Genomic DNA, 25,341 nt, shown 5'->3' on the forward strand with positions numbered 1-25,341 from the left:
GTCACAGTGTCTGTTTGATGATAACGTTTAGGATGACGATGTAGCATAGAGCAGAATTTTTCTTCTTGAATAACAACCCGTAGAAAATAGTCATAGAATCTATTCATTCTATTTCTATGTGACTAACAATCCTTGATTCAGCAGGAAAGGAAATGATAGGTTGTTGCAGGATGATTACAAATGGAGACAGATTGAGGCCTTCTGCCAGGGTGTGGAACAGTGACCTTACCTTAAATGTATCCTCGTAATGTTAGATCTGAGCACACAGAGGTTGTCTACAGGAGCTAGTCTATTTGGCCTTAGATTTCTAGATTTCTGAGATTGACATGTCGAGCCGGACAGTCTTCTACTGTTCTACGAGTGTAAATCAATAGCGTAACATCCTTCCACTATTAGTATTAACAGTATAAGCAAGTGATGGTTGCTTAGTAAAAGAACACTATCCATTGACATAGGTTGCCCCCACTGTCTGTCTGTCTGTTGTGGCCCAGTGCTGGGAAGTGCTTCTTTTCATGTACGTCACTGAGCATTTCACTATCATTCTACACCTGTTGTTTACGAAGCATGTGACAAATAAAATTTGATTTGACTCACCAAATGTCCACCGTCACAGAAGGTTTTTTCTCTAGCTAGGTAAAGTGTACAGAGGGATGTTGAGAAAATGTTTGGGGAAAGCCAGCACAAGGGCCAATGTGGATCCTCGGCCAAAGTTTTCCCTAAAGTTTACTTGAATTGAAAAGTCTGTTAAGCTACTGTTCAGAGAGGGAGGGAGAAAGAGAGAGACGCCCCGTTTAAATCAAATCAAATTGTATGTCACATGCTTTGTGAACAACAGGTATTGACTAAGAGCTTACTTACGGGGCTTTTACTTCCGGGTCTTCTATAAACTGTCTCCTCCCCTTCATCTACACTGATTAAAGTGGATTTAACAACTGACATCAATAAGGGATCATAGCTTTCACCTGTAAGTAAGCATGGGACAAATACAATTTGATTTGGTTTGATTCACCTGGTCAGTCTACGTCATGGAAAGATCAATGTGTTCTTGTACACTCAGTGTACACGGGGCACCAGTACCGAGTCAATATGCAGGGGTATGAGGTAATTGGGGTAGATATGTACATATAATGTGGGTAGGGAAGTTACTAGGCAACAGGATAGATAGTAAACAGTAATAGCAGCATATGTGATGAGTCAAAAGAGTTAGTACAAAAGGGGTCAATGCAGATAGTCCAGGTAGCTATTGATTACTATTTAACTATTTAACGGTCTTATGGCTTGGGGATATAAGCTGTTCAGGTTCCTGTTGGCTCTAGACTTGGTACATCGGTACCGCTTGATTGTGCCCACATTTTTAGACAGGTGTAAACTATCAAGACACATTGTGATCAGATCTTCCAGCCCACCTCCGGAGGAAGTCAAGCACGCATTGCATAGATGGATCTGGACAGGGAAACTGGTTATTATCCCCCCCTCTAAAATCATTGACAGGTGGCACCATTGACTGTCATTAATATGTGAATTCAAATAAATAAATACATATTTGTTCGAAATAATATCTGTCAAATCATTTGCATACAGGGAAGGACCAGGAAAATATGGTCACAATACGGACACAGGAGACCGATAAGAGTCACAATTGAAAAAATGTGGACAAGATCAGGACACAGGACGCCTGTTAGCTCCAGGTATAAACAAGACTAGGGAGAGAGACATATGTCCCTGATATAGACTTGATAGACTAGAGCACTAGAAGATATTTAGTGAGTGTCATTGGAAGACATACAATGGCTATGGAGTTCAGTACTACTTCCCCAGGATTTCCTTTTCAAAGAGTTGTTATGGTGAGAATGTTGATAATGTTACATCCTGTAGTTATAGTACACAAAGGGGTTCTCCAGCTGTCCCCATAGGAGAACCCTTTGAAGAACCCCTTTTGGATCCAGGTAGAACCCTTTTTGGTTCCAGATAGAACTCTTTTGGGTTCAATGTAGAACCCTCTGTGGAAAGGGTGTCTACATGGAACCCAAAAGGGTTCTACCTGGAACCAAAAGGGATTCTTCAAAGGGTTCTCCTATGGGGACAGCCGGAGAACCCTTTTTGGTTCTATAGCAGCCTGTTTTATAAGTGTGTAGGTTTAAGGCCTACGTGTCATTAAAGCACCTTAATAACATTTCCCAGACTAAATGCATTGAGCATGAAGCTCAGACCTAAACTCTTAATTTCACCTCTCCCTACACACACACACACACACACACTCACAAATACATACACACAAACACCCTGAAGCAACAGCCGTCACCGATGGCATTATTAATTCCCTTCTGGAAATATCAATCAAGCTCCCTGGTTGTAACGATAGTGGAGGTGGACCACCCACCTTACCACACAGTCCTCTCAGGCAGCTCCCTCCGTATTCAGAGTAATGCAATACTAAGTTGTCTGTGCACTGTTTAGAGCCAATCAAAATTGCGTAAAGTGGAACTGGGCAATTGTGCTTCAAGGTCCAAGCAGCTAGCAGGCAGCGTATATTTTAGTTTATACACTATCTGTGGCATGAATCATGACTTTTCATTTGGAATAGTTTTCTTTTCCCCCATCCCATAGGGCCCTGGCCGGCATATCTGTCATAAACAGTGTAACCCAGCACTTTGAATAAACATGAGGAGTCTGTATGCTAAATATTTGTAGGACCAAGATGGCTAGAAGTGCATGTTATAATATTGTATACATGAGCTGAAGAGGTAGTCCAACCAAATACTATGGGAGGACAGACAAACAGAGGGAGACAGACAGAGAAAGAATGACAAAACATTTGACTCTTTGTGATTTGAACGGGAAAGAATACATTTAATCCTTTTCCCCAGAAACATTTTATTTCAGTGAGTATAACTTTTATAGAACTGCAATACCTCTCAGAACAAATGTAAATCTTTGGTTTCAAAATGTTGCTTTTCAAAAATCGGACCACAACCTGTCATTATCGTATTGGGTAGTATAGGGGACTGAAATGGTATATTTATCCTAAATAGTGCACTACTCTTGTCCAAACCACACAGGGCTACCTCATAAGGTCCTGGCCTAAATAGTGCACTACAGTGAGCTCCAAGTGTATTTGGACAATGACACATTTTGTTGTTGTTTTTGCTCTGTACTCCAGCACAGCACTTTGGATTTGAAGTAATACAACGACTGTGAGGTTCAAGTGCAGACTGTCAGCTTTAATTTGAGGGGAATTTCATCCATATCGGGTGAAACGTTTAGAAGTTACAGCACGTTTTGTACATAGTCCCCCTATTTTAGGGGACCGAAAGTATTGGGACAAAGTCACACGTATGTGTATTAAAGTAGTAGAAAGTTAAGTATTTGTTCCCATATTCATAGCACACAATCACTACATCAAGCTTGTGACTCTACACATTCGTTGGATGCATTTGCTGTTTGTTTTGGTTGTGTTTCGGATTATTTTGTGCACAATAGAAATTAATGGTAAATAATTTAGGAGATTATGGAGTCACTTTCATTGTAAATAAGAATAAAATATGTTTCTAAACACTTCTATATTCATGTGGACGCTACCATGATTACGGATAATCCTGAATGAATCCTGAATAATGATGAATGAGGTTACAGACGCACAATGCTAGCTTTCCCTGTTATTGTAATGGTGAGAGGTTAGCATGTCTTGGGGGTATGATATTTGTGCGTCTGTAACCTTCTCATTCATCATTATTCACAATTCATTCAGGATGATCAGTAATCATGGTAGCGTCCACATTCACGAAGAAGTGTTTAGAAACATATTCTATTCTTATTTACAATAAAAAGGACTCCAAAATGACACAATACATTATCACTCATTATTATTTAAAGCTGGCAGTCTGCACTTTAACCTCAGTCCTTGTATCATTTCAGATCCAAAGTGCTGGAGTACAGAGTTAAAACAACCACAAATGTGTCACCGTCCCAATGTTTTTGGAGCGCACTGTACATGGGAAAAAGGGTGTTCAGATGACTACTGATGTTTCTCCATATATCATATAGTAGTTCTGCAGCGCTGCAACAGATGCCTCGTAATACAGTCTAGCCGTAGACATGATGGCTGAGGCCACTAAGGTCTGTCAATGACAATTTCTTGGAAGGGAGGGTACCGGACACAAATGATCATCAAGGCATCTGCTCCAGTCTGACTTGACATCTAAACAGACTCCTTCAGGATGAATCATGGTTTCCATAGTAATCTAATCATACAGTTCCATTTTACAATACCGCAACAACTGGCGACCGAAGGATACACCGTACAGATATGCTGTACGCTAGGCTCTCAGTACTAAAACAACACATTTTACTGCACCTATCTGGTGTACATGATGTAAAAACATAAATTTAATCAGTGCTTGTGTCATATGTAATGAAGCGTTTATGTCATGCTATGGAGAGGACATAACATAACAGCACGAGAAAGATGATTTATCAAGTTGGGTGGATTTACGTACATTATCTACATTGCTCTCATGTTTCCAGTATTCCTATTGCTCTATTGGCTGATTTAAAACAACACGGCCCACACCGCTTTGTAACAATATTGATTTATGTGCGAGAGCTGGATTTGGCCTGTATAAACATCGATGGTGGTTTCCGTGTGTGTCAATCCCCTGGTTGTGTATCTGGTTTTGTCACACCCCTAATTGCGTAGTGTATTCTATTACTTCATGTGTTTACATGGCTGACTCAGGGAGTACTACTGGTGTAGTGCGTGACCGACCCAGGCAGCTGAACTCTCATATTCCCCGAGCCACTGACTGATGAAGACATGCTTTCCTACAAATGTGCACCTTTCTTTTATCCCCCCCCCCCCCCTAAACATTCCTCCCAAACCCTTATCACATATCAAAACAAACAAGGCAGAACCAAATCACTGCCCGCCATGTGTCGTGTTTGATTGTGAGCCTATATCTCTCTCGCTCTCTTAGCCTGAGAAGTCTTGGTTTTTTGGCATCTAAACTGAAAAAAAGGCATCTCTCTCTCCCCCTCCCTCCCTCTCTCTCTGGCCCTGGATCCAGATCCCTGTTTACCTTCTCTAGGCCACCGCACTGACTCGCATCCATGAAATGATGCAATTAAGGTTCCCACTGGGGAGCAATCTGTCATGTAAACACAGAACGGGGTTGCAGGCAGGGAGGATCGGCCCAGGGAGACAGGTAGGTAGGAAGGAGACAGGTTGAGGATGGGAGGAGAGAGATGGAGGAGGAGAGAGGGCTAGAAAGGGGGGAGGAAGGGAAGGGAGGGAGGGAAGGAGTGGTGCGATGCGTACCCTTTTTGCTGCAGTGGGGCCGTACATTTTAATTAATACAAAAGTGTCAGCTCACACACTGCTGGAGGAAGACAAGGGAGGAGGAGCTAGACTCCCCTCCAGACTCACTGTGTATGTACCTGTCAATAAAACACACCTCTGTCTGTCTGTCTGCTTCCTCCCTCTGTCTGTCTGCTTCGCCTCCCTCCCTCCCTCCCTCCCTCCCTCCCTCCCTCCCTCCCTCCCTCCCTCCCTCCCTCCCTCCCTCCCTCCCTCCCTCCCTCCCTCCCTCCCACCCTCTGTCCGTCCGTCCGTCCGTCCATCTGTCTGTCTGTCTGCTTCCCTCCTCTGTCTGTCTGTCTGTCTGTCTGTCCGCTTCCTCCTACTGTATGTATGTTTGCTTCCTCTTTCTGGCTGTCTACTTCCTCCTGTCTGTCTGCTTCCTCCCTCTGTCTGTCTGTCTGCTTCCTCCCTCTGTCTGTCTGTCTGCTCGCCTCCCTCCCTCCCTCCCTCCCTCCCTCCCTCCCTCCCTCCCTCCCTCCGTCCGTCCGTCCGTCCGTCCGTCCGTCCGTCCGTCCGTCCGTCCGTCCGTCTGTCTGTCTGTCTGTCTGTCTGTCTGTCTGTCTGTCTGTGTCTGCTTCCTCCCCCTGTCTGTCTGCTTCCTCTTTCTGGCTGTCAGCGTCCTCCCTCTGTCTGTCTGCTTCCTCTTTCTGGCTGTCTGCGTCCTCCCTCTGTCTGTCTGCTTCCTCTTTCTGGCTGTCTGTGTCCTCCCTCTGTCTGTCTTCTTCCTCCCTCCCTCTGTCTGTCTGTCTGTCTGTCTGTCTGTCTGTCTGTCTGTCTGTCTGTCTGTCTGTCTGTCTGTCTGTCTGTCTGTCTGTCTGTCTGTCTGTCTGTCTGTCTGTCTGTCTGTGATTCTCAGCAGAGCTAGGTAAACAACTGCTGTGGGTCGGAATGGACCACCTAGGTACAAGTTTCCACGTTGAGGTAGGCTTTTCAAACGGATACATTTTCCCAAACACATTAAAAAGAGTTGTGCAAATGGATTATGGGGGCGCTGGCGTGGCGCATTGTTATATTAATCTGTATACACTGCGTCTCGTCTTGGCACGGAGCTGTGTTTGCCTTATTCTGTTAATCTGCCCGTCTCATCGGTGCTTACATCACTGAGAGTCAACACTGTTCCATCCACCCCAGCCCCACTGAGAGTCAACACTGTTCCATCCACCCCAGCCCCACTGAGAGTCAACACTGTTCCATCCACAATAGCCTCATTGAGAGTCAACACTGCTCCACCCACCCCAACCCCACTGAGAGTCAACACTGTTCCATCCACCCCAACCCCACTGAGAGTCAACACTGTTCCATCCCCCCCTGCCCCACTGAGAGTCAACACTGTTCCATCCACCCCAGCCACACTGAGAGTCAACACTGTTCCATCCACAATAGCCTCATTGAGAGTCAACACTGCTCCACCCACCCCAACCCCACTGAGAGTCAACACTGTTACATCCACCCCAACCCCACTGAGAGTCAACACTGTTCCATCCACCCCAGCCCCACTGAGAGTCAACACTGTTCCATCCACCCCAGCCCCACTGAGAGTCAACACTGTTCCATCCACCCCAGCCCCTTGAGTCAACAATGCTTTACCCATCCCAGCCCCACTGAGAGTCAACACTGTTCCATCCACCCCAGCCCCACTGAGAGTCAACACTGTTCCATCCACCCCAGCCCCACTGAGAGTCAACACTGTTCCATCCACCCCAGCCCCACTGAGAGTCAACACTGTTCCATCCACAATAGCCTCATTGAGAGTCAACACTGCTCCACCCACCCCAACCCCACTGAGAGTCAACACTGTTCCATCCACCCCAACCCCACTGAGAGTCAACACTGTTCCATCCACCCCAACCCCACTGAGAGTCAACACTGTTCCATCCACCCCAGCCCCACTGAGAGTCAACACTGTTCCATCCACCCCAGCCCCACTGAGAGTCAACACTGTTCCATCCACCCCAGCCCCACTGAGAATCAACACTGCTCCACCCACCCCAACCCCACTGAGAGTCAACACTGTTCCATCCACCCCAGCCCCACTGAGAGTCAACACTGTTCCATCCACCCCAACCCCACTGAGAGTCAACACTGTTCCATCCACCCCAGCCCCACTGAGAGTCAACACTGTTCCATCCACCCCAGCCACACTGAGAGTCAACACTGTTCCATCCACAATAGCCTCATTGAGAGTCAACACTGCTCCACCCACCCCAACCCCACTGAGAGTCAACACTGTTACATCCACCCCAACCCCACTGAGAGTCAACACTGTTCCATCCACCCCAGCCCCACTGAGAGTCAACACTGTTCCATCCACCCCAGCCCCACTGAGAGTCAACACTGTTCCATCCACCCCAGCCCCTTGAGTCAACAATGCTTTACCCATCCCAGCCCCACTGAGAGTCAACACTGTTCCATCCACCCCAACCCCACTGAGAGTCAACACTGTTCCATCCACCCCAGCCCCACTGAGAGTCAACACTTCTTTACCCATCCCAGCCCCACTGAGAGTCAACACTGTTCCATCCACCCCAGCCCCTTGAGTCAACAATGCTTTACCCATCCCAGCCCCACTGAGAGTCAACACTGTTCCATCCACCCCAACCCCACTGAGAGTCAACACTGTTCCATCCACCCCAGCCCCACTGAGAGTCAACACTTCTTTACCCATCCCAGCCCCACTGCTAACACTGGAGCCCTGGGGTCAAGCGGGCAGAGATGTGTGTGTGTGTGGGAGAGGAGGGTGTGGGTGTTGACCTCAGTGACACACACACACACACACACACCAGAGAGGGGTTAGCAGGTTGAAGAGTCATGTCCACACCCTGACCACCTTAACAGGACAACGTCCCTCTGTGTATACTCTGTATAGTTCATTTCCCCTCAGAAAAGAAGCTCAAGGCATTGGTTGCCAGATGCAAAGAGCAAACCCTCCTCTTCCGCCTTCTTTTTCCAAACACTCTGCCTGTCTCATACATAATTGCTGTTCAAACAGTGGGTGACTAAGCTTGACTCTGCTCCAGAGCTCCCCGCCCAAAGAGAACGGGAGAAAGAGGACAAAGTACAGGTGGAGTTCTATGCTACCAAAGATGTGGTTTTCCTTCTGTGTTCTGGCTGGCAGCTTGACTGTGTGTGTGTGTGTGTGTGTGTGTGTGTGTGTGTGTGTGTGTGTGTGTGTGTGTGTGTGTGTGTGTGTGTGTGTGTGTGTGTGTGTGTGTGTGTGTGTGTGTGTGTGTGTGTGTGTGTGTGTGTGTTGTGTGTGTGTGTGTGTGGGGTGTTTGAGTCTCCTGTCATACTGAATTGCAGCAGCGAATGGCTGTTCCTGGTGGCCTGTTCCCGGTGGCCTAGACACACACACACACACACACACACACACACACACACACACACACACACACACACACACACACACACACACACACACACACACACACACACACACACACACACACACACACACACACACACACACGTTCTCAGTGGAAACAAAACCCTGGTCCAGCCATTCAGTCAGTCCACCATTCCTCCAGTCTCCCAACCTCTGATGCTCCAAATGAATTATTATACTCAAAAACTCATTAACAACATTCCAGAAACGGAATATTCCAGAAAGAACCCTGTCACACACAGTCTCTCCGTACTCAAACATTCATTCTCCCAATGACTCCTTTCCATCACATCAATGTTATGTAAAGGCACATTCTGGTGGAGCCGTTTCCTCTTCCCTGTTGTGTATGGTTAAGTGTTCTGCTGCTACGGCACCACTGCTGCCTCCTCTATAGCCAAAGGAATAATCCTTGGTTACAGATGTAAGATCTTAATTTGAGCCAGTTAACTACAGCAGGAAAAATAATCGTGCAGCAACAGGAAATGTGAATTATTATATGGATTATAATACATTTTGTGTAGGGGTTGATACCTTTGTTATTAGGGCATATCAAGTCTGTCATCTAAACCTAGAATACACTACAAGTTTGCATTTCCTGCTGTACAGGAAAAATCTCAACAACAAAAGTGTGATCAAATAAAGATCCTACATCTGTAGGTACAGAAACGGGCTGTGGAGGTGTTGTGATGTGTTGTGTTGTGTGCATCTCTACCCTAATCTCTCCCAAAGCTCTGTGTCCAATGGCTGTTTTCTGTTCTGTTCTCTGTTCTATTCTCCCTGCTGTCCCCACAGTCTCTCTGTACACCATGTCCTTCCAGTCTGAATGAAGCCAAAAGGCATCTGTGGCATGGTTGGATAGAACATAGCGCAACCTGATCTCAGAGCATTTTGTATTATTCTGTACGTAAATCCGAGACACACAGTTTAGTATGATACTGTATGTACGTTTTGTATGGTATGTATTAATTTGTGAATGTCCATCATCCATTTTGTATGATATTTTATCAATTACAATTTGTATGATATGTTAGGAATTGCCATTTGTACAATATGTTACAAATTGTAATTCAAATTCACAAAACATACAATATGTTACAAATGTATTAAATGTATGATATGTTACAAATTCCATTTGTTGTTAGCAAACTTTAGCTAGGTGGCTAAGTGGCCAACGCTAATGTTAGCTAGGCTAGGTGTTAGGGTTAAGTTTAGGGTTAAGGTTAGAAGTTAGGTCAAAAGGTTAAGTTCAGGGTTAGGGAAAGGATTAGCGAAAAGGGTTAAGGTTAGGGGAAGGGTTACCTAACATGCTAAGTAGTTGCAAAGTAGCTAAAAAGTAGTTGCAAATTAGTTAAAATGCTAAAGTTGTCTGTAATGAGATTCGAACACTGAACTCTTGGGTTGCTAGATGTTCGCTATATACGCCCACCCAACCACCCTCCTTAAATTTTTGCCTTAAGTAACGTTCTGTCTTATGTAACCATATACACATCACATATCATATTCATTTGAGGAGAAAAACTGTGATTTTCATGGATAAAACCATCAAGCAGGCACTGGAAGAGCATAAAAAGTCAAGCACTCAGAAAGCAAAAATAAAAATTGCCCTGCATAAAAAAAACAGCTGGAAAAAAGCAAGCCAAGACAAACCACACTGAACAACAACAAAAACTGTCCTGCTTAAGAAAAAAGCCAAAACAAAGCACATTGAACCAGAAGATTCAAATTCCTCCAACGAGGAAAACTTCTGCATTGTGTGCATGGAGCACTTTAACAATTCCAAGTCCAAGGAGGTCTGGGAGCAGTGCTGGGAATTCAAATGATGGGCCCACCAAGCCTGTACCCCAGGACAGCCATACCAATGTCACAACTGTGACTCTGATTGTGTCACATCCAGTCACACACACAGACACGCATGCGCGTACGTCACACACACACCACAAACATTCAGTTGTTGAGTTTAGCATAGTTGTTGTTGGTTGAAAAGACCATTTAGTGGAGGGGAAAATAATAAACATTTTATTATTTACATTTATTATTATTTATACCAAACGAAATGTTGAACATGGCAATGTTGCTCTCATGATCTCAATAAAGGTGTACAATAATTAGTTGCGTGCCATGATTTATGCACTTTTTCATTCTGTTACAATTCACCCCAAGCACTGTTACAACTAACCCAGACCATGGGGTAAATTGTAACACTTCACTCCTTGTACATAAGAAAACACCATGAATTTGCGGTTTGATTTACATATATTATAACCACACCAATTTGTAAAGGACAGGTGTAGGCTGTTTGTATCAAGTTTTGAATATACTACCATAAACGATCTCTGAGAAACTGACGAAAAGGTAAAAAGTGTTACAACCATCCCCAGTCTCCCCTACATTCAGCTTGTCTTCTGTCATTAGCATATACAGTACCAGTTAAGAGTTTGTACACACCTACTCATTCAAGGGTTTTTCTTTATTTTTACTATTTTGTATATTGTAGAATAATAGTGAAGACATCAACACTATGAAATAACACATTATGGAATCATGTAGTAACCAAAAAAGTGTTAAACAAATCAAAATATATTTTATATTTGAGATTCTTCAAAGTAGCCACCCTTTGCCTTGATGACAGCTCTGCACACTCTTGGCATTCATTCAACCAGCTTCACCTGGAATGATTTTCCAACAGTCTTGAAGGAGTTCCCACATATGCTGAGCACTTGTTGGCTGCTTTTCCTTCCTTCACTCACTTCACTGATTTGTATAACACTTTTTTTGCTTACTACATGATTTCATATGTGTTATTTCATAGTTTTGATGTCTTCACTATTATTCTACAATGTAGAAAATAGTAAAATAAAGAAAAACCCTTGAACGAGTAGGTGTGTCCAAACTTTTGACTGGTACCGTATTCACAGTACAGTACCCTAGAATACTAAATGAATCCTTGCTCACCAGAATAATGTCGTAAATCGATAGAATGAATGTTTCAATCTGGTTGACATCGGTAAAGTTTTCTCATCCATCCACGTTTCAGGACAGTGGAGAAACTGCCCTTAAATAAAATGACATCTAAATGACATCAGTTTGACCGGTTGTAAGGAAATAGAAACCTGTGAAAAAGACCCAACATGTTTCTGATCAGATTTCAGTTCAGCTTGGATGCATATTTTATGTGGTTGAAATACTATAAAATCAAATTGTATTGGTGTCCTACACATGTTTTTAGCAGATGTTATTGCAGGTGTAGTGAAATGTAGTGAAATGTTTGCTGATAGCACCTCTACAGATGGTACAGTATCTAACTACTCAATCACATTCTCTGAAGATGCTAAAAAAAAGAAATCATATTTCTCTACTCCTGTTCCCAAGTCAAAATTGAGCATACATTTGGTGTATAATTTTTTGTCAAGAAATGCTTAATTCGGAGTTAATACTATGGCTATCTGAACCGTATTTTAAGTTCATATCTTGTGACTGCCTCACAGCATAGCCGGCACTGCTATCATGCTATCATCTTTTACCAGATCTTTCCCAAACATTCATTTTCTGTCCCTCCCTTCTCTTTATTTCCAACTCTCCATTTTGTAGCTTTGCTCTAATTGAATTAAACTCTGACATTGCCCTTTTTGCCTCAGTAGATCGAAGTTAACTTTTTCTGCCTGCTCTCAAAAGCGTTTGGTGACTGGCTGTAGGCTATTAGGCGCGCATAAAGTTAGGCCCTAAAGCTTAGGCTTATGCACTAATGCCAGATCGACAAAAATAATGAAAGAAAAACCTGAATGTAGCCTATAGATATAAATTGCACAAGAACGATACATTTATGGATTTTTAGGTATTGTTTTCTCTTTATTCAACCCGCCCTTCATCCATACAATATTTCATGACCCTAAATCAACCCTTCATCCACACAATATTTCATGACCCTAAACCAACCCTTCATCCACACAATATTTCATGACCCTAAACCAACCCCTCATCCACACAATACTTCATGACCCTAAACCAACCCTTCATCCACACAATATTTCATGACCCTAAACCAACCCTTCATCCACACAATATTTCATGACCCTAAACCAACCCTTCATCCACACAATATTTCATGACCCTAAACCAACCCTTCATCCACACAATATTTCATGACCCTAAACCAACCCTCCCCACTGCAGGTTATAAGTCACCCCCTCATCACTAGTGTGTGTATGCATGCATGCGTGTGTAGGCCTATGCATGTATGTGTGTGTGTGACCTCAAGTATGTGTGTGCATCCGCCGGAAGGGAGCTAAATTTACCAACTGACTGGGTGGGTTGAGTCAGAGTCAATCGTTGAACCCACATCCATCCAGTGACCAGACCACATAGTGATGGATGGAGTGATACTTCAGACTTCCCCCTCTTCCCCCACTCCTCCCATCGCAGGTGTCCCTCCCGTCTGGTGACCTGACCCTTGACCTATGCCCTCTCACACCTGGGAGACTCCTCCCACTGCAGCACGCCCTATGAACTCTGACCCCAGCCTGTTGTCACTCTGCCTGGCTACCTGCTAAACACATTAGGACCTAGTCCAGGAGCTGGTTGGTACCAGAACTTTCTTTGTGTTCTGAAATAAAGAGCCAGAGGGTTGATTCTGATTGGAATGTTGCTTAGGGTCTATTGGAGGTGGGTAGAGACCAAGGATTTGAAAGCAAGTTACTATTTTTAACTGTCTCAGAGTAGGAGTGCTGATATAGGATCAGTGTTGCCTTTTAGATGATTATGCATAAGATTAAATGGACAGGGAAAACCTGATCCTAGATCAGCACCTCTACTCTGAGATGCTTTATGGGCCCTTGCCTATAGGAGACGGTGCTACAAGGGAAAAAAAGGGGTCGTCTATCTTCCTGAAGCAGACAGAAGGTGGCAGTCCTCCCTCACAACTCTGGTTGACTGAACCACACTGACACCCTTAGAACAACCTCACACTGTCACTACCATCACTGCTGTTTCAGGTGGGGGCTCCCGAGTGGCGCAGCGGTCTAAGGCACTGCATCTCAGTGCAAGAGGCGTCACTACAGACCTTGGTTCATTTCTAGGCTGTATCACAACTGGCCGTGATTGGGAGTCCCATAGGGCAGTGCACAATTGGCACAGCGTCGTCTGGATTTGGCCGGGGTATGCCGTCATTGTAAATAAAAATGTGTTCTTAACTGACTGGCCTAGTTAAATAAAGGTTGAATAAATATCATTGCTTCAGGTGACTAAATGGTTGGAGCATAATAATAATTTGGTGGGTGCTTATGTGTATTTATACGCATGTGTGAATTGGAAATGTGTTTCATGCAAATCCTATCTCCCCCTGAGACACCATGGGAGAGTAGGTTCTCCAACTCCCCCTGAGACACCATGGGAGAGTGGGTTCTCCAACTCCCCCTGAGACACCCTGGGAGAGTGGGTTCTCCAACTCCCCCTGAGACACCCTGGGAGTGTGGGTTCTCCAACTCCCCCTGAGACACCCTGGGAGTGTGGGTTCTCCAACTCCCCCTGAGACACCCTGGGAGAGTGGGTTCTCCAACTCCCCCCGAGACACCCTGGGAGAGTGGGTTCTCCAACTCCCCCTGAGACACCCTGGGAGAGTGGGTTCTCCAACTCCCCCCGAGACACCCTGGGAGAGTGGGTTCTCCAACTCCCCCCTGAGACACCCTGGGAGAGTGGGTTCTCCAACTCCCCCTGAGACACCCTGGGAGAGTGGGTTCTCCAACTCCCCCTGAGACACCCTGGGAGAGTGGGTTCTCCAACTCAAATACTGAATATGTGTGTTGTTCAGTCGCTATCCCAACAGTTTTGACTTGATTTGTTGCACATCAGATTCCACCACTGTTTGGTGTTGTTTCAGCCTGTCTGGTGCCTGTTTTGACAGTTGCAGGTTTCTTTAACCCTGAAGGCTTTGGTGCATCCGATAGAAGGGTTCAATAGACTGTAAAGACTCTTCATTTGATCCAGTTGGGCAGCCCCACCTTTCCCTTTACACATACCATGATGCCCCTGATCTACCCAACTGTCTATTCCATACCTGGGGTCTGAGTTATGGAGAACTGTCTGCATGAATGATCTACTCTAAGCCACGGTGTACTCTCTGTCTGTCTGTCTGTCTGTCTGTCTGTCTGTCTGTCTGTCTGTCTGTCTGTCTGTCTGTCTGTCTGTCTGTCTGTCTGTCTGTCTGTCTGTCTGTCTGTCTGTCTGTCTGTCTGTCTGCCTGCCTGCCTGCCTGCCTGCCTGCCTGCCTGCCTGCCTGCCTGTCTGTCTGTCTGTCTGTCTGTCTGTCTGTCTGTCTGTCTGCCTGCCTGCCTGCCTGCCTGCCTGCCTGCCTGCCTGCCTGCCTGCCTGCCTGTCTGTCTGTCTGTCTGTCTGTCTGTCTGTCTGTCTGTCTGTCTGTCTGTCTGTCTGTCTGTCTGTCTGTCTGTCTGTCTGTCTGGCTGATCTACTCTGTCTGTATCTATACGCAGCGTCTGAGCGGTGGAGTTCTGTCTGTATGAGGCTGATCTACTCTGTCTGTATCTATACGCAGTGTCTGAGCGGTGGAGTTCTGTCTGTATGAAACGGCCCCCCAGGTTGAGGAGACAGACCACCACTGCACTGTATAGCTATGATGTGGTGGGAGAGGAGGACTTGGTGATTTGGTGTACTTTGTGGAGCTGCAAATGAACCATTCCCACAAAAATGAATGTGGGCATAATCGAGGGTAGAACAATCTCCTCCAGTACATTACTGCACTTCAAGTACCCCAGGGCTTTTAAAGCAAACAGAGAGAGAGAGAGAGAGGGATGAAGAAGAGAGAGATGAGAGAGAGAATTATACCATACAGAAGAAAACCACAGAGCATCAGAGAGAAAGTGGGAAAAAGAGAGAGAGAGCAAAAGGGAGCGATAGGGATAGAGAGAGAATGACAGGAAGAGCCACAGCACTTGCCACACATTGCGCTATCCTCACACACAGACTACCCTCCCTCCCTTCCTCTCCTCCTCCTGTTCACCATGGTCACTAACTACACTTCTCTTTTATTCTTCCCTTCTTTCGTTTCCAGGCAGGATTGTCTTTAATTGTATCATAATGACGAATGAGGTCTGAGGCTTGGCTGGGATTTTACTGGGTGGTTTCTTCTACCTCGCGTGGTGATGCGCAGCGGTGCACTTGACAAAAAACACACTGTGCGTGTGCTTTTCTCAAAAGAGCGCAGTCCACCCCCACCACCACCCCGATGCCAAATTATTTAATCACTGTGATTGGTTAGATGTTGGAGGTTGGATGCCATGTGTGGTTGGGGAGGTTTAAATGCCTCACATGTGTGTGCTCCCTGTACAGTGCGTGGTGGATGGTGGCTCTGCAGTATATTCAGAGGAACCCTGAGGCTATCTATCTACCACAGTCATCTCATAATTAGCACAAGGGGGTTAGGAGAGTGCTGCCAAATATGTGCCATTTACAGTAAGTCTTTACTTGTTTTGGGGTCGGACAAATTGCAGTGTTGATTTGGAGCAGGGGAGCTTGTTCCCTCTCAGGATAAACACGCGTGATGTAATGCAGGCCTACATAGGGGTGCAATCAGCTCAGTGTTTTGAAATAAATACATCTAACTTTCGTCCTTATCAGAGGAAGCAATAGGAAAAGCATGACTTTGCATTGCCCATTGAAGTAATGTCCCAAATCAATGCACAGCTTGTTTCCCTATAACTGTCCCATATAGTGCCTGGTGTGATCACTATTTGTTTCGTTCAGCCCACCATGCAGGCGATTAACCATGATTTCTGCCTCTGAGTCTAAAGTAACTGATTGCTCACTGGGCATGCCTGGGAATAGTTAACGGTTTCGCGTGTTACTTCTAATGCTTTGGTTCTGCCGTTGTCACTGGTGATTCTCGCGCTTATTATCACAAAATGGGCCTATAAACTCTTATTCCCATAAAAAAATACATGTTTCTTACATGATAGAGACAAACCATGGGTAAGACCTTTGGTCCAGAGTCAGTCACGTCCTCATGTGGGTTTAAGATTATAACTAAATTAGTGTGAATAAAAACTGAAATTGTCTCGCTATTTTCTGTCTGTGTATGTATTATTTAAATGTGATATTCAAAGTTGTCCATCTCTCGCTCTCTTTCTCTCTCTTTCTCGCCTGCCAGGTAACCTGTCCCACCTATTGGACAAAATTCCAAAAGTTCCAAGACACTCAATAATAAAATTAACTAGGAGGTGACCACGCCTTACTCCAGACTCACCGCAGGAGATATGCGGGCACAATAACGTGTCTCTGAAATGCGCTCATCACAAAATAAGGGAAATAACATGTAGCTGTTTTATGAGCTGACAATTACCTTCGTGATATGATGGTATTTACGGTTGTCAGCGCGCGTCCGGTGCGCCAGTGGTTGCTAGTTATCACCATGCGTTTTATTGCGTTCTCCATGGCTTTTCAACAGGACAGGAGCAGGTATGAAACAACTATAATTTGCAGTTGCCGCTAATTAAATTATATGTGCGGTGATGATGCAGGCTAAATCGCATCATTTATTTATCTACTGATCATGACTGAAGGTTATTAATCTCATGACACCTGACTATCCATGTTTAGAGACTTTTCTTTACTGTTCTACTACTTCCAGTTACTATGTTCTAAGGTCTGTGAATTGTTAGACCCACTTGGTTTGGGAGTAATCACTCAATAGTCTCCTTTTCCTAGCCTTATTATATACCACTTTACATTTACATTTAAGTCATTTAGCAGACGCTCTTATCCAGAGCGACTTACAAATTGGACTTTGGTGTGGAGGTATGTACCCCTCAGAATGACTGCCTCTGGCATTTTGGACTGAAGATTGTAGGAAAGGTTTAACATTAGCTACACAGTAAATGGTATCAAATCTCCCCTGCAGTTTTGTTTATTTCCCTCTTTTTAATGAAACAGCAATTATTGCCATTTGGAATACAGCATGTGTGTGTCAAGGCTTCTCTCCACTGCATGTGAATCTAGAAGGTGTTTCATAAGTAGTTACAACAGCTCCAGATGACTTCCAGTCATAGAAATAGAATGTGTGTGAGTTCTGCTGTATTTACTACAATGCTTTGTAATAGTGACTCCGTATGAATATGGTGTTACCAATTGATTATAGATCCTCTTCCACAAGCCTTAGAGAGCCTCTGCACTCTCAATTATACAGTAGGTTGTCCAACATGTGGACTGGTACTGTGTGTATATACAGTTCCAGTCCACATTTTGGACACACCTACCCACTGCAAGGTTTTTCTTTATTTTTACTATGTTCTACATTGTAGAATAATAGTAAAGACATCAAAACTATGAAATAACCCACATGGACTCATGTAGTAACCAAATCAAAATATATTTTATATTTGAGATTCTTCAAAGTAGCCACCCTTTGCCTTGATGACAGCTTTGCACACGCTTGGCATTCTCTCAACCAGCTTCATGAGGTAGTCACCTGGAATGGATGTCAATTAACAGGTGTGCCATGTTAAAAGTTAATTTGAGGAATTTCTTTCCTTCTTAATGGGTTTGAGCCCATCAGTTGTGTTGTGACATGGTATGGGTGGTATACAGAAGACAGCCCTATTTGGTAAAATATCAGGTCCATATTATGGCAAGAACAGCTCAAATAAGCAAAGAGAAACGACAGTCCATCATTACTTGAAGACATGAAGGTCAGGCAATCCGGAAATTTCAAGAACTTTGAAAGTTTCAAGTGCAATTGCAAAAACCATCAAGCGCGTATGATAAAACTGGCTCTCATGAGAACCGCCACAGGAAAGGAAGACCCAGAGTCACCTCTGCTGCAGAGGATAAGTTCATTAGTTACAAGCCTCAGAAATGGGCAATTAACTGCACCTCAGATTGCATCCCAAATAAATGCTTCACGGAGTTCAAGTAACAGACACATCTCAACATCAACTGTTCAGAGGAGACTGCGTGAATCAGGCCTTCATGGTTGAATTGCTGCCATTAAACCACTACTAAAGGACACTAATAATAAGAAGAGACTTGCTTGGGCCAAGAAACACAAGCAATGGACATTAGAGCGGTGGAAATCTGTCCTTTGGTCTGATGAGTCCAAATTTGAGATTTTTGGTTCCAACTGTTGTGTCTTTGTGAGACGCAGAGTAGGTGAACGGATGATCTCTGCATGTGTGGTTCCCACCGTGAAGCATGGATGAGGTGTGATGGTGTGGGGTTGCTTTGCTGGTGACACTGTTTGTGATTTATTTAGAATTCAAGGCACACTTAACCAACTTGGCTCCCACAGCATTCTGCAACAATACTCCATCCTATCTGGTTTGCGCTAAGTGGGACTATCATTTGTTTTTCAACAGGACAATGACCCAACACACCTCCACGCTGTGTAAGAGTTATCTGACCAAGAAGGAGAGTGATGGAGTGCTGCATCAGATGACCTGGCCTCCACAATCACCCGATCTCAACCCAATTGAGATAGTTTGGGATGAGTTGGACCGCAGAGTGAAGAAAAAGCAGCCAACAAGTGCTCAGCATATGTGGGAACTCCTTCAAGACTGTTGAAAAAGCATTCCAGGTGAAGCTGGTTGAGAGAATACCAAGAGTGTGCAAAGCTGTCATCAAGGCAAAGGGTGGCTACTTTGAAGTTTTGTTTAACACTTTTTTGGTTACTACATGATTCCAAATGTGTTATTTTATAGTTTTGATGTCTTCACTATTATTCTACAATGTAGAAAATAGTAAAAATAAAGAAAAACCCTTGAATGAGTAGGTGTGTCCAAACTTTTGACTGGTACTGTATATGTATGTATATATATATATATATATATATATATATATATATATATATATATATATATATATATATATATATATATATATATATATATATATATGTTTAGTCATACTGTTGAAGAGAGAAACAAATAAGGCATTGATGACAACAACTATAGCCATGGTAGTGCAGAAACCTTGGGGTCTTTCTTAATTGTGGCTGATGAACCATTAACCCACTCTTCCTCTACATCCACCCACCTTTCCATCTCCCTCCATCCACCCCTCCATCTATCTACCTATCCATCCATCCCCCCAGGACAGTGAGGGACGTGTCTGGGCGTCTCGGTGGGCCGTCGGGGTCCTTGGGGCTCTGTACCTTTGGCACGTCTACTGCCTGCTGTTTAGGCTGGAGGAATGTCATGGGTGTCTGCCAACGTAAGTCAGCGGCCACTGGGCAAGTCCTCCAGAAACAACCACAATGCAACAATACACCAGCCGAGGTTATCATATGTGTTTACCTGCTCTCTCTGACCATCTAGCTGTGTGCAACAAGCCTTGTAGGAATGGAGTCTGTGTGGGTCCAGACAAGTGCTCCTGCTCTGTGGGATACAAGGGCCAGCAATGTGACCAAGGTGGCTATCTTTGACTATATGATTCATGCATGTTGATTTCAGATTCTGTATGATTCAAGCATGTTGATTCCAGATACTGTGTGATTCATGCATGTTGATTCCTGGTTATTGATTCCAGATATTATGATTGATTCATGCATGCTGATCTTGATATGATTCCTGATCCTGATTGTTGTTGGTTGTTGATTCCAGATGTGAATGAGTGTGGTCTCCCAGAGCGACTGTGCTCCAACAGCTGTATGAACACCCAGGGTAGTTACCGGTGTTACTGCGACGCCGGATACAACGTCATGACAGATGGATCAACCTGCACCAGTACGTACCAGTTCAAACCGGTTTCTACCCACTTTCCTGGAACATCATGTCCCAACCATTGATGGAATACCACGCCCGGGTAGAAGTCGCCCTCAGGCACTGATCTAGGATCAGCTCACCATCTTCTAAACTCTAACATTATACACTAGGGGGTACAATGCAAAACCGATCGTAGACCAGTTTCTTGGGGGCAACTTCATCCTACTGTGAATACCACAGGGCTCAGTGTCAGGACTGCATGTACGGGCGTGCTGATATGGGTCAAATGTTATTATAGACAAGGGGTCAAGTTTCAGTGGTTCTGGATCTTGATTGGCTGCTCAGCTTCCCCGTCAGCTACATACCTCCAGTCTGGATAATCAATTACCCAGAACCCCCCTGTCGTCCACGGGGCAATAGGGTCAAGTCTTATTCACTTGATCTAGACTGTGACATTTGTTGTATGGGTAGGTAACTTTATGGTACAGTCAGGGTTGGGTAGGTTATGTTATGGTACAGTCAGGGTTGGGTAGGTTACTTTATGGTACAGTCAGGGTTGGGTAGATTACGTTATGGTACAGTCAGGGTTGGGTAGGTTACTTTATGGTACAGTCAGGGTTGGGTAGGTTACTTTATGGAACAGTCAGGGCTGTGTAGGTTACTTTATGGTACAGTCAGGGTTGGGTAGGTTACGTTATGGTACAGTCAGGGTTGGGTAGGTAACGTTATGGTACAGTCAGGGTTGGGTAGATTACGTTATGGTACAGTCAGGGTTGGGTAGGTTACTTTATGGTACAGTCAGGGTTGGGTAGGTTACTTTATGGTACAGTCAGGGTTGGGTAGATTACGTTATGGTACAATCAGGGTTGGGTAGGTTAGGTTATGGTACAGTCAGGGTTGGGTAGGTTATGTTATGGTACAGTCAGGGTTGGGTAGGTTACTTTATGGTACAGTCAGGGTTGGGTAGGTTACTTTATGGTACAGTCAGGGTTGGGTAGGTTACTTTATGGTACAGTCAGGGTTGGGTAGGTTACTTTATGGAACAGTCAGGGTTGGGTAGGTAACTTTATGGTACAGTCAGGGTTGGGTAGGTTACTTTATGGTACAGTCAGAGTTGGGTAGGTTACTTTATGGTACAGTCAGGGTTGGCTAGGTTACTTTATGGTACAGTCAGGGTTGGGTAGGTTATGTTATGGTACAGTCAGGGTTGGGTAGGTTACGTTATGGTACAGTCAGGGTTGGGTAGGTTACTTTATGGTACAGTCAGGGTTGGGTAGGTTACGTTATGGTACAGTCAGGGTTGGGTAGGTTACTTTATGGTACAGTCAGGGTTGGGTAGGTTAGGTTATGGTACAGTCAGGGTTGGGTAGGTTATGTTATGGTACAGTCAGGGTTGGGTAGGTTACTTTAAGGTACAGTCAGGGTTGGGTAGGTTACTTTATGGTACAGTCAGGGTTGGGTAGGTTACTTTATGGTACAGTCAGGGTTGGGTAGGTTACTTTATGGTACAGTCAGGGTTGGGTAGGTTACGTTATGGTACAGTCAGGGTTGGGTAGGTTACTTTATGGTACAGTCAGGGTTGGGTAGGTTACGTTATGGTACAGTCAGGGTTGGGTAGGTAACTTTATGGTACAGTCAGGGTTGGGTAGGTTACTTTATGGACCAGTCAAGGTTGGGTAGGTTACTTTATGGTACAGTCAGGGTTGGGTAGGTTACTTTATGGTACAGTCAGGGTTGGGTAGGTAACTTTATGGTACAGTCAGGGTTGGGTAGGTTACTTTATGGTACAGTCAGGGTTGGGTAGGTAACTTTATGGTACAGTCAGGGTTGGGTAGGTTACTTTATGGTACAGTCAGGGTTGGCTAGGTTACTTTATGGTACAGTCAGGGTTGGGTAGGTTATGTTATGGTACAGTCAGGGTTGGGTAGGTTACTTTATGGTACAGTCAGGGTTGGGTAGGTTACTTTATGGTACAGTCAGGGTTGGGTAGGTTACTTTATGGTACAGTCAGGGTTGGGTAGGTTACTTTATGGTACAGTCAGGGTTGGGTAGGTTACTTTATGGTACAGTCAGGGTTGGGTAGGTTATGTTATGGTACAGTCAGGGTTGGGTAGGTTACTTTATGGTACAGTCAGGGTTGGGTAGGTTACTTTATGGTACAGTCAGGGTTGGGTAGGTAACTTTATGGTACAGTCAGGGTTGGGTAGGTTACTTTATGGTACAGTCAGGGTTGGGTAGATTACGTTATGGTACAGTCAGGGTTGGGTAGATTACGTTATGGTACAGTCAGGGTTGGGTAGGTTACTTTATGGTACAGTCAGGGTTGGGTAGGTTACTTTATGTTACAGTCAGGGTTGTGTAGGTAACTTTATGGTACAGTCAGGGTTGGGTAGGTTACTTTATGGTACAGTCAGGGTTGGGTGGGTTACTTTATGGTACAGTCAGGGTTGGGTAGGTTACTTTATGGTACAGTCAGGGTTGGGTAGGTTATGTTATGGTACAGTCAGGGTTGGGTAGGTTACTTTATGGTACAGTCAGGGTTGGGTAGGTTACTTTATGGTACAGTCAGGGTTGGGTAGGTAACTTTATGGAACAGTCAAGGTTGGGTAGGTTACTTTATGGTACAGTCAGGGTTGGGTAGGTTACTTTATGGTACAGTCAGGGTTGGGTAGGTTACTTTATGGTACAGTCAGGGTTGGGTAGGTAACTTTATGGTACAGTCAGGGTTGGGTAGGTTACTTTATGGTACAGTCAGGGTTGGCTAGGTTACTTTATGGTACAGTCAGGGTTGGGTAGGTTATGTTATGGTACAGTCAGGGTTGGGTAGGTTACTTTATGGTACAGTCAGGGTTGGGTAGGTTACGTTATGGTACAGTCAGGGTTGGGTAGGTTACGTTATGGTACAGTCAGGGTTGGGTAGGTTACTTTATGGTACAGTCAGGGTTGGGTAGGTAACTTTATGGAACAGTCAAGGTTGGGTAGGTTACTTTATGGTACAGTCAGGGTTGGGTAGGTTACTTTATGGTACAGTCAGGGTTGGGTAGGTTATGTTATGGTACAGTCAGGGTTGGGTAGGTTACTTTATGGTACAGTCAGGGTTGGGTAGGTTACTTTATGGTACAGTCAGGGTTGGGTAGGTAACTTTATGGAACAGTCAAGGTTGGGTAGGTTACTTTATGGTACAGTCAGGGTTGGGTAGGTTACTTTATGGTACAGTCAGGGTTGGGTAGGTTACTTTATGGTACAGTCAGGGTTGGCTAGGTTACTTTATGGTACAGTCAGGGTTGGGTAGGTTACTTTATGGTACAGTCAGGGTTGGGTAGGTTACTTTATGGTACAGTCAGGGTTGGGTAGGTTACGTTATGGTACAGTCAGGGTTGGGTAGGTTACTTTATGGTACAGTCAGGGTTGGGTAGGTTACGTTATGGTACAGTCAGGGTTGGGTAGGTTACTTTATGGTACAGTCAGGGTTGGGTAGGTTACTTTATGGTACAATCAGGGTTGGGTAGGTAACGTGATGGTACAGTCAGGGTTGGGTAGGTTACTTTATGGTACAGTCAGGGTTGGGTAGGTTACTTTATGGTACAGTCAGGGTTGGGTAGGTTACTTTATGGAACAGTCAGGGTTGGGTAGGTAACTTTATGGTACAGTCAGGGTTGGGTAGGTAACTTTATGGTACAGTCAGGGTTGGGTAGGTTACTTTATGGTACAGTCAGGGTTGGGTAGGTTACTTTATGAATGTAATCCGTTACAGTTACTGGTTACTTGTCCAAAATTGTTAATTCTTACATAACAAAATGGTTACTTCTTACATAACTTTTAGATGATCCAAACTCAGTAACGTAACGTAAAAACATCCTTTCTGAATAAAAAGTAATACTAGATGTAATCTAGTTTTTCAAAAGTAGGCCTATCTGTAATCTGATTAAAATATTTTTCCTGGTAATGTTACAGTTTTCTTGTAATCCATTACTCCCCAACCCTGTGGGGGCAATATAGAGGAGCAACTGTTATCATAACTGGTGTAATCAATCTTAAGCAAGGAATATAATATGAGTATGACACAAGACCAAACCAAGCTGGTTTCATATCACTGCTTGTGAGTCTATAGTATTACAGTACAGCACATGGTTTGTGCGTGGTGGCATGTGTTCGTTCCAACCATCCGTTTCTGCCTTGACTCTCAGCCAGTTTATCCTGTGTTCTCTTCCAGAAGAGCCTGAGTGTTCCTCCGCACGCTGCCAGTTCGGTTGCCAGATCGACCGGGGGGGAGAGGTGCGCTGTCTGTGTGCCCCCGGCCTCCACCTGGCCGCCGACAACAGGACCTGTAAAGGTGGGCTTCCTCATTGGCCCCATTGCCATGGCAACCACCAAACTCCTCCATCCCCTCTAGTTCTTTTCGTTCCAATGCCATGGGAAGAAGTAAGGGGGGACTGGGATTGGGAAACAGCCCAGAGTTTGGTCCATTCCTTTGGCATTACTATGGGGTATACTGTATGCTATCCATGATTGTAGCGTGACAGTGTGTAGCTACTAGTTCGGTCTCTGGCTGCCATTAGAGAGCAGGTGGAGAGACAGGTTCCCATATGTACACTACTAGAGGACATGTTAACGACCTCCACCCAGCTATTACTAACAGCGCCTACCCACTGAGTCTGTCCACAGAACGATAAACCCCGCAATTACCTCAAGTGTTAAGAAAACAGACCCCGGGTCCCAGTAGCTGTACTCTACTCTTTGCCCTCTCCTCAGCCTAGCTAGCGCTCATTACTTTGAAGTCCCTTAGCTCGATAACTGTGGTGCGGTCGTAAAGTCCTCGCAGCAGACACCTCCTGTCCTTCTAACGAGGCCCAGCCTCCATGGTTGATCCTGAGAGCCATTGCCTCATTCTCACGCCACAG

The 25,341-nt window shown here is 44.7% G+C and overlaps 1 protein-coding gene across 1 annotated transcript; it reads right to left on the minus strand.

Moving 5' to 3' along the window:
• Positions 1-6,416: 6,416 nt before the first annotated feature.
• Positions 6,417-8,021, minus strand: LOC120034750 (uncharacterized PE-PGRS family protein PE_PGRS54). Its single transcript, XM_038981355.1, has one exon. It carries the CDS (start codon positions 8,019-8,021, stop codon positions 6,417-6,419), a length of 1,605 nt encoding a protein of 534 aa, XP_038837283.1.
• Positions 8,022-25,341: the final 17,320 nt, after the last annotated feature.

Source organism: Salvelinus namaycush, chromosome 42 (assembly GCF_016432855.1).
Source record: "Salvelinus namaycush isolate Seneca chromosome 42, SaNama_1.0, whole genome shotgun sequence".
NCBI classification, from domain to species: Eukaryota; Metazoa; Chordata; class Actinopteri; order Salmoniformes; family Salmonidae; genus Salvelinus; species Salvelinus namaycush.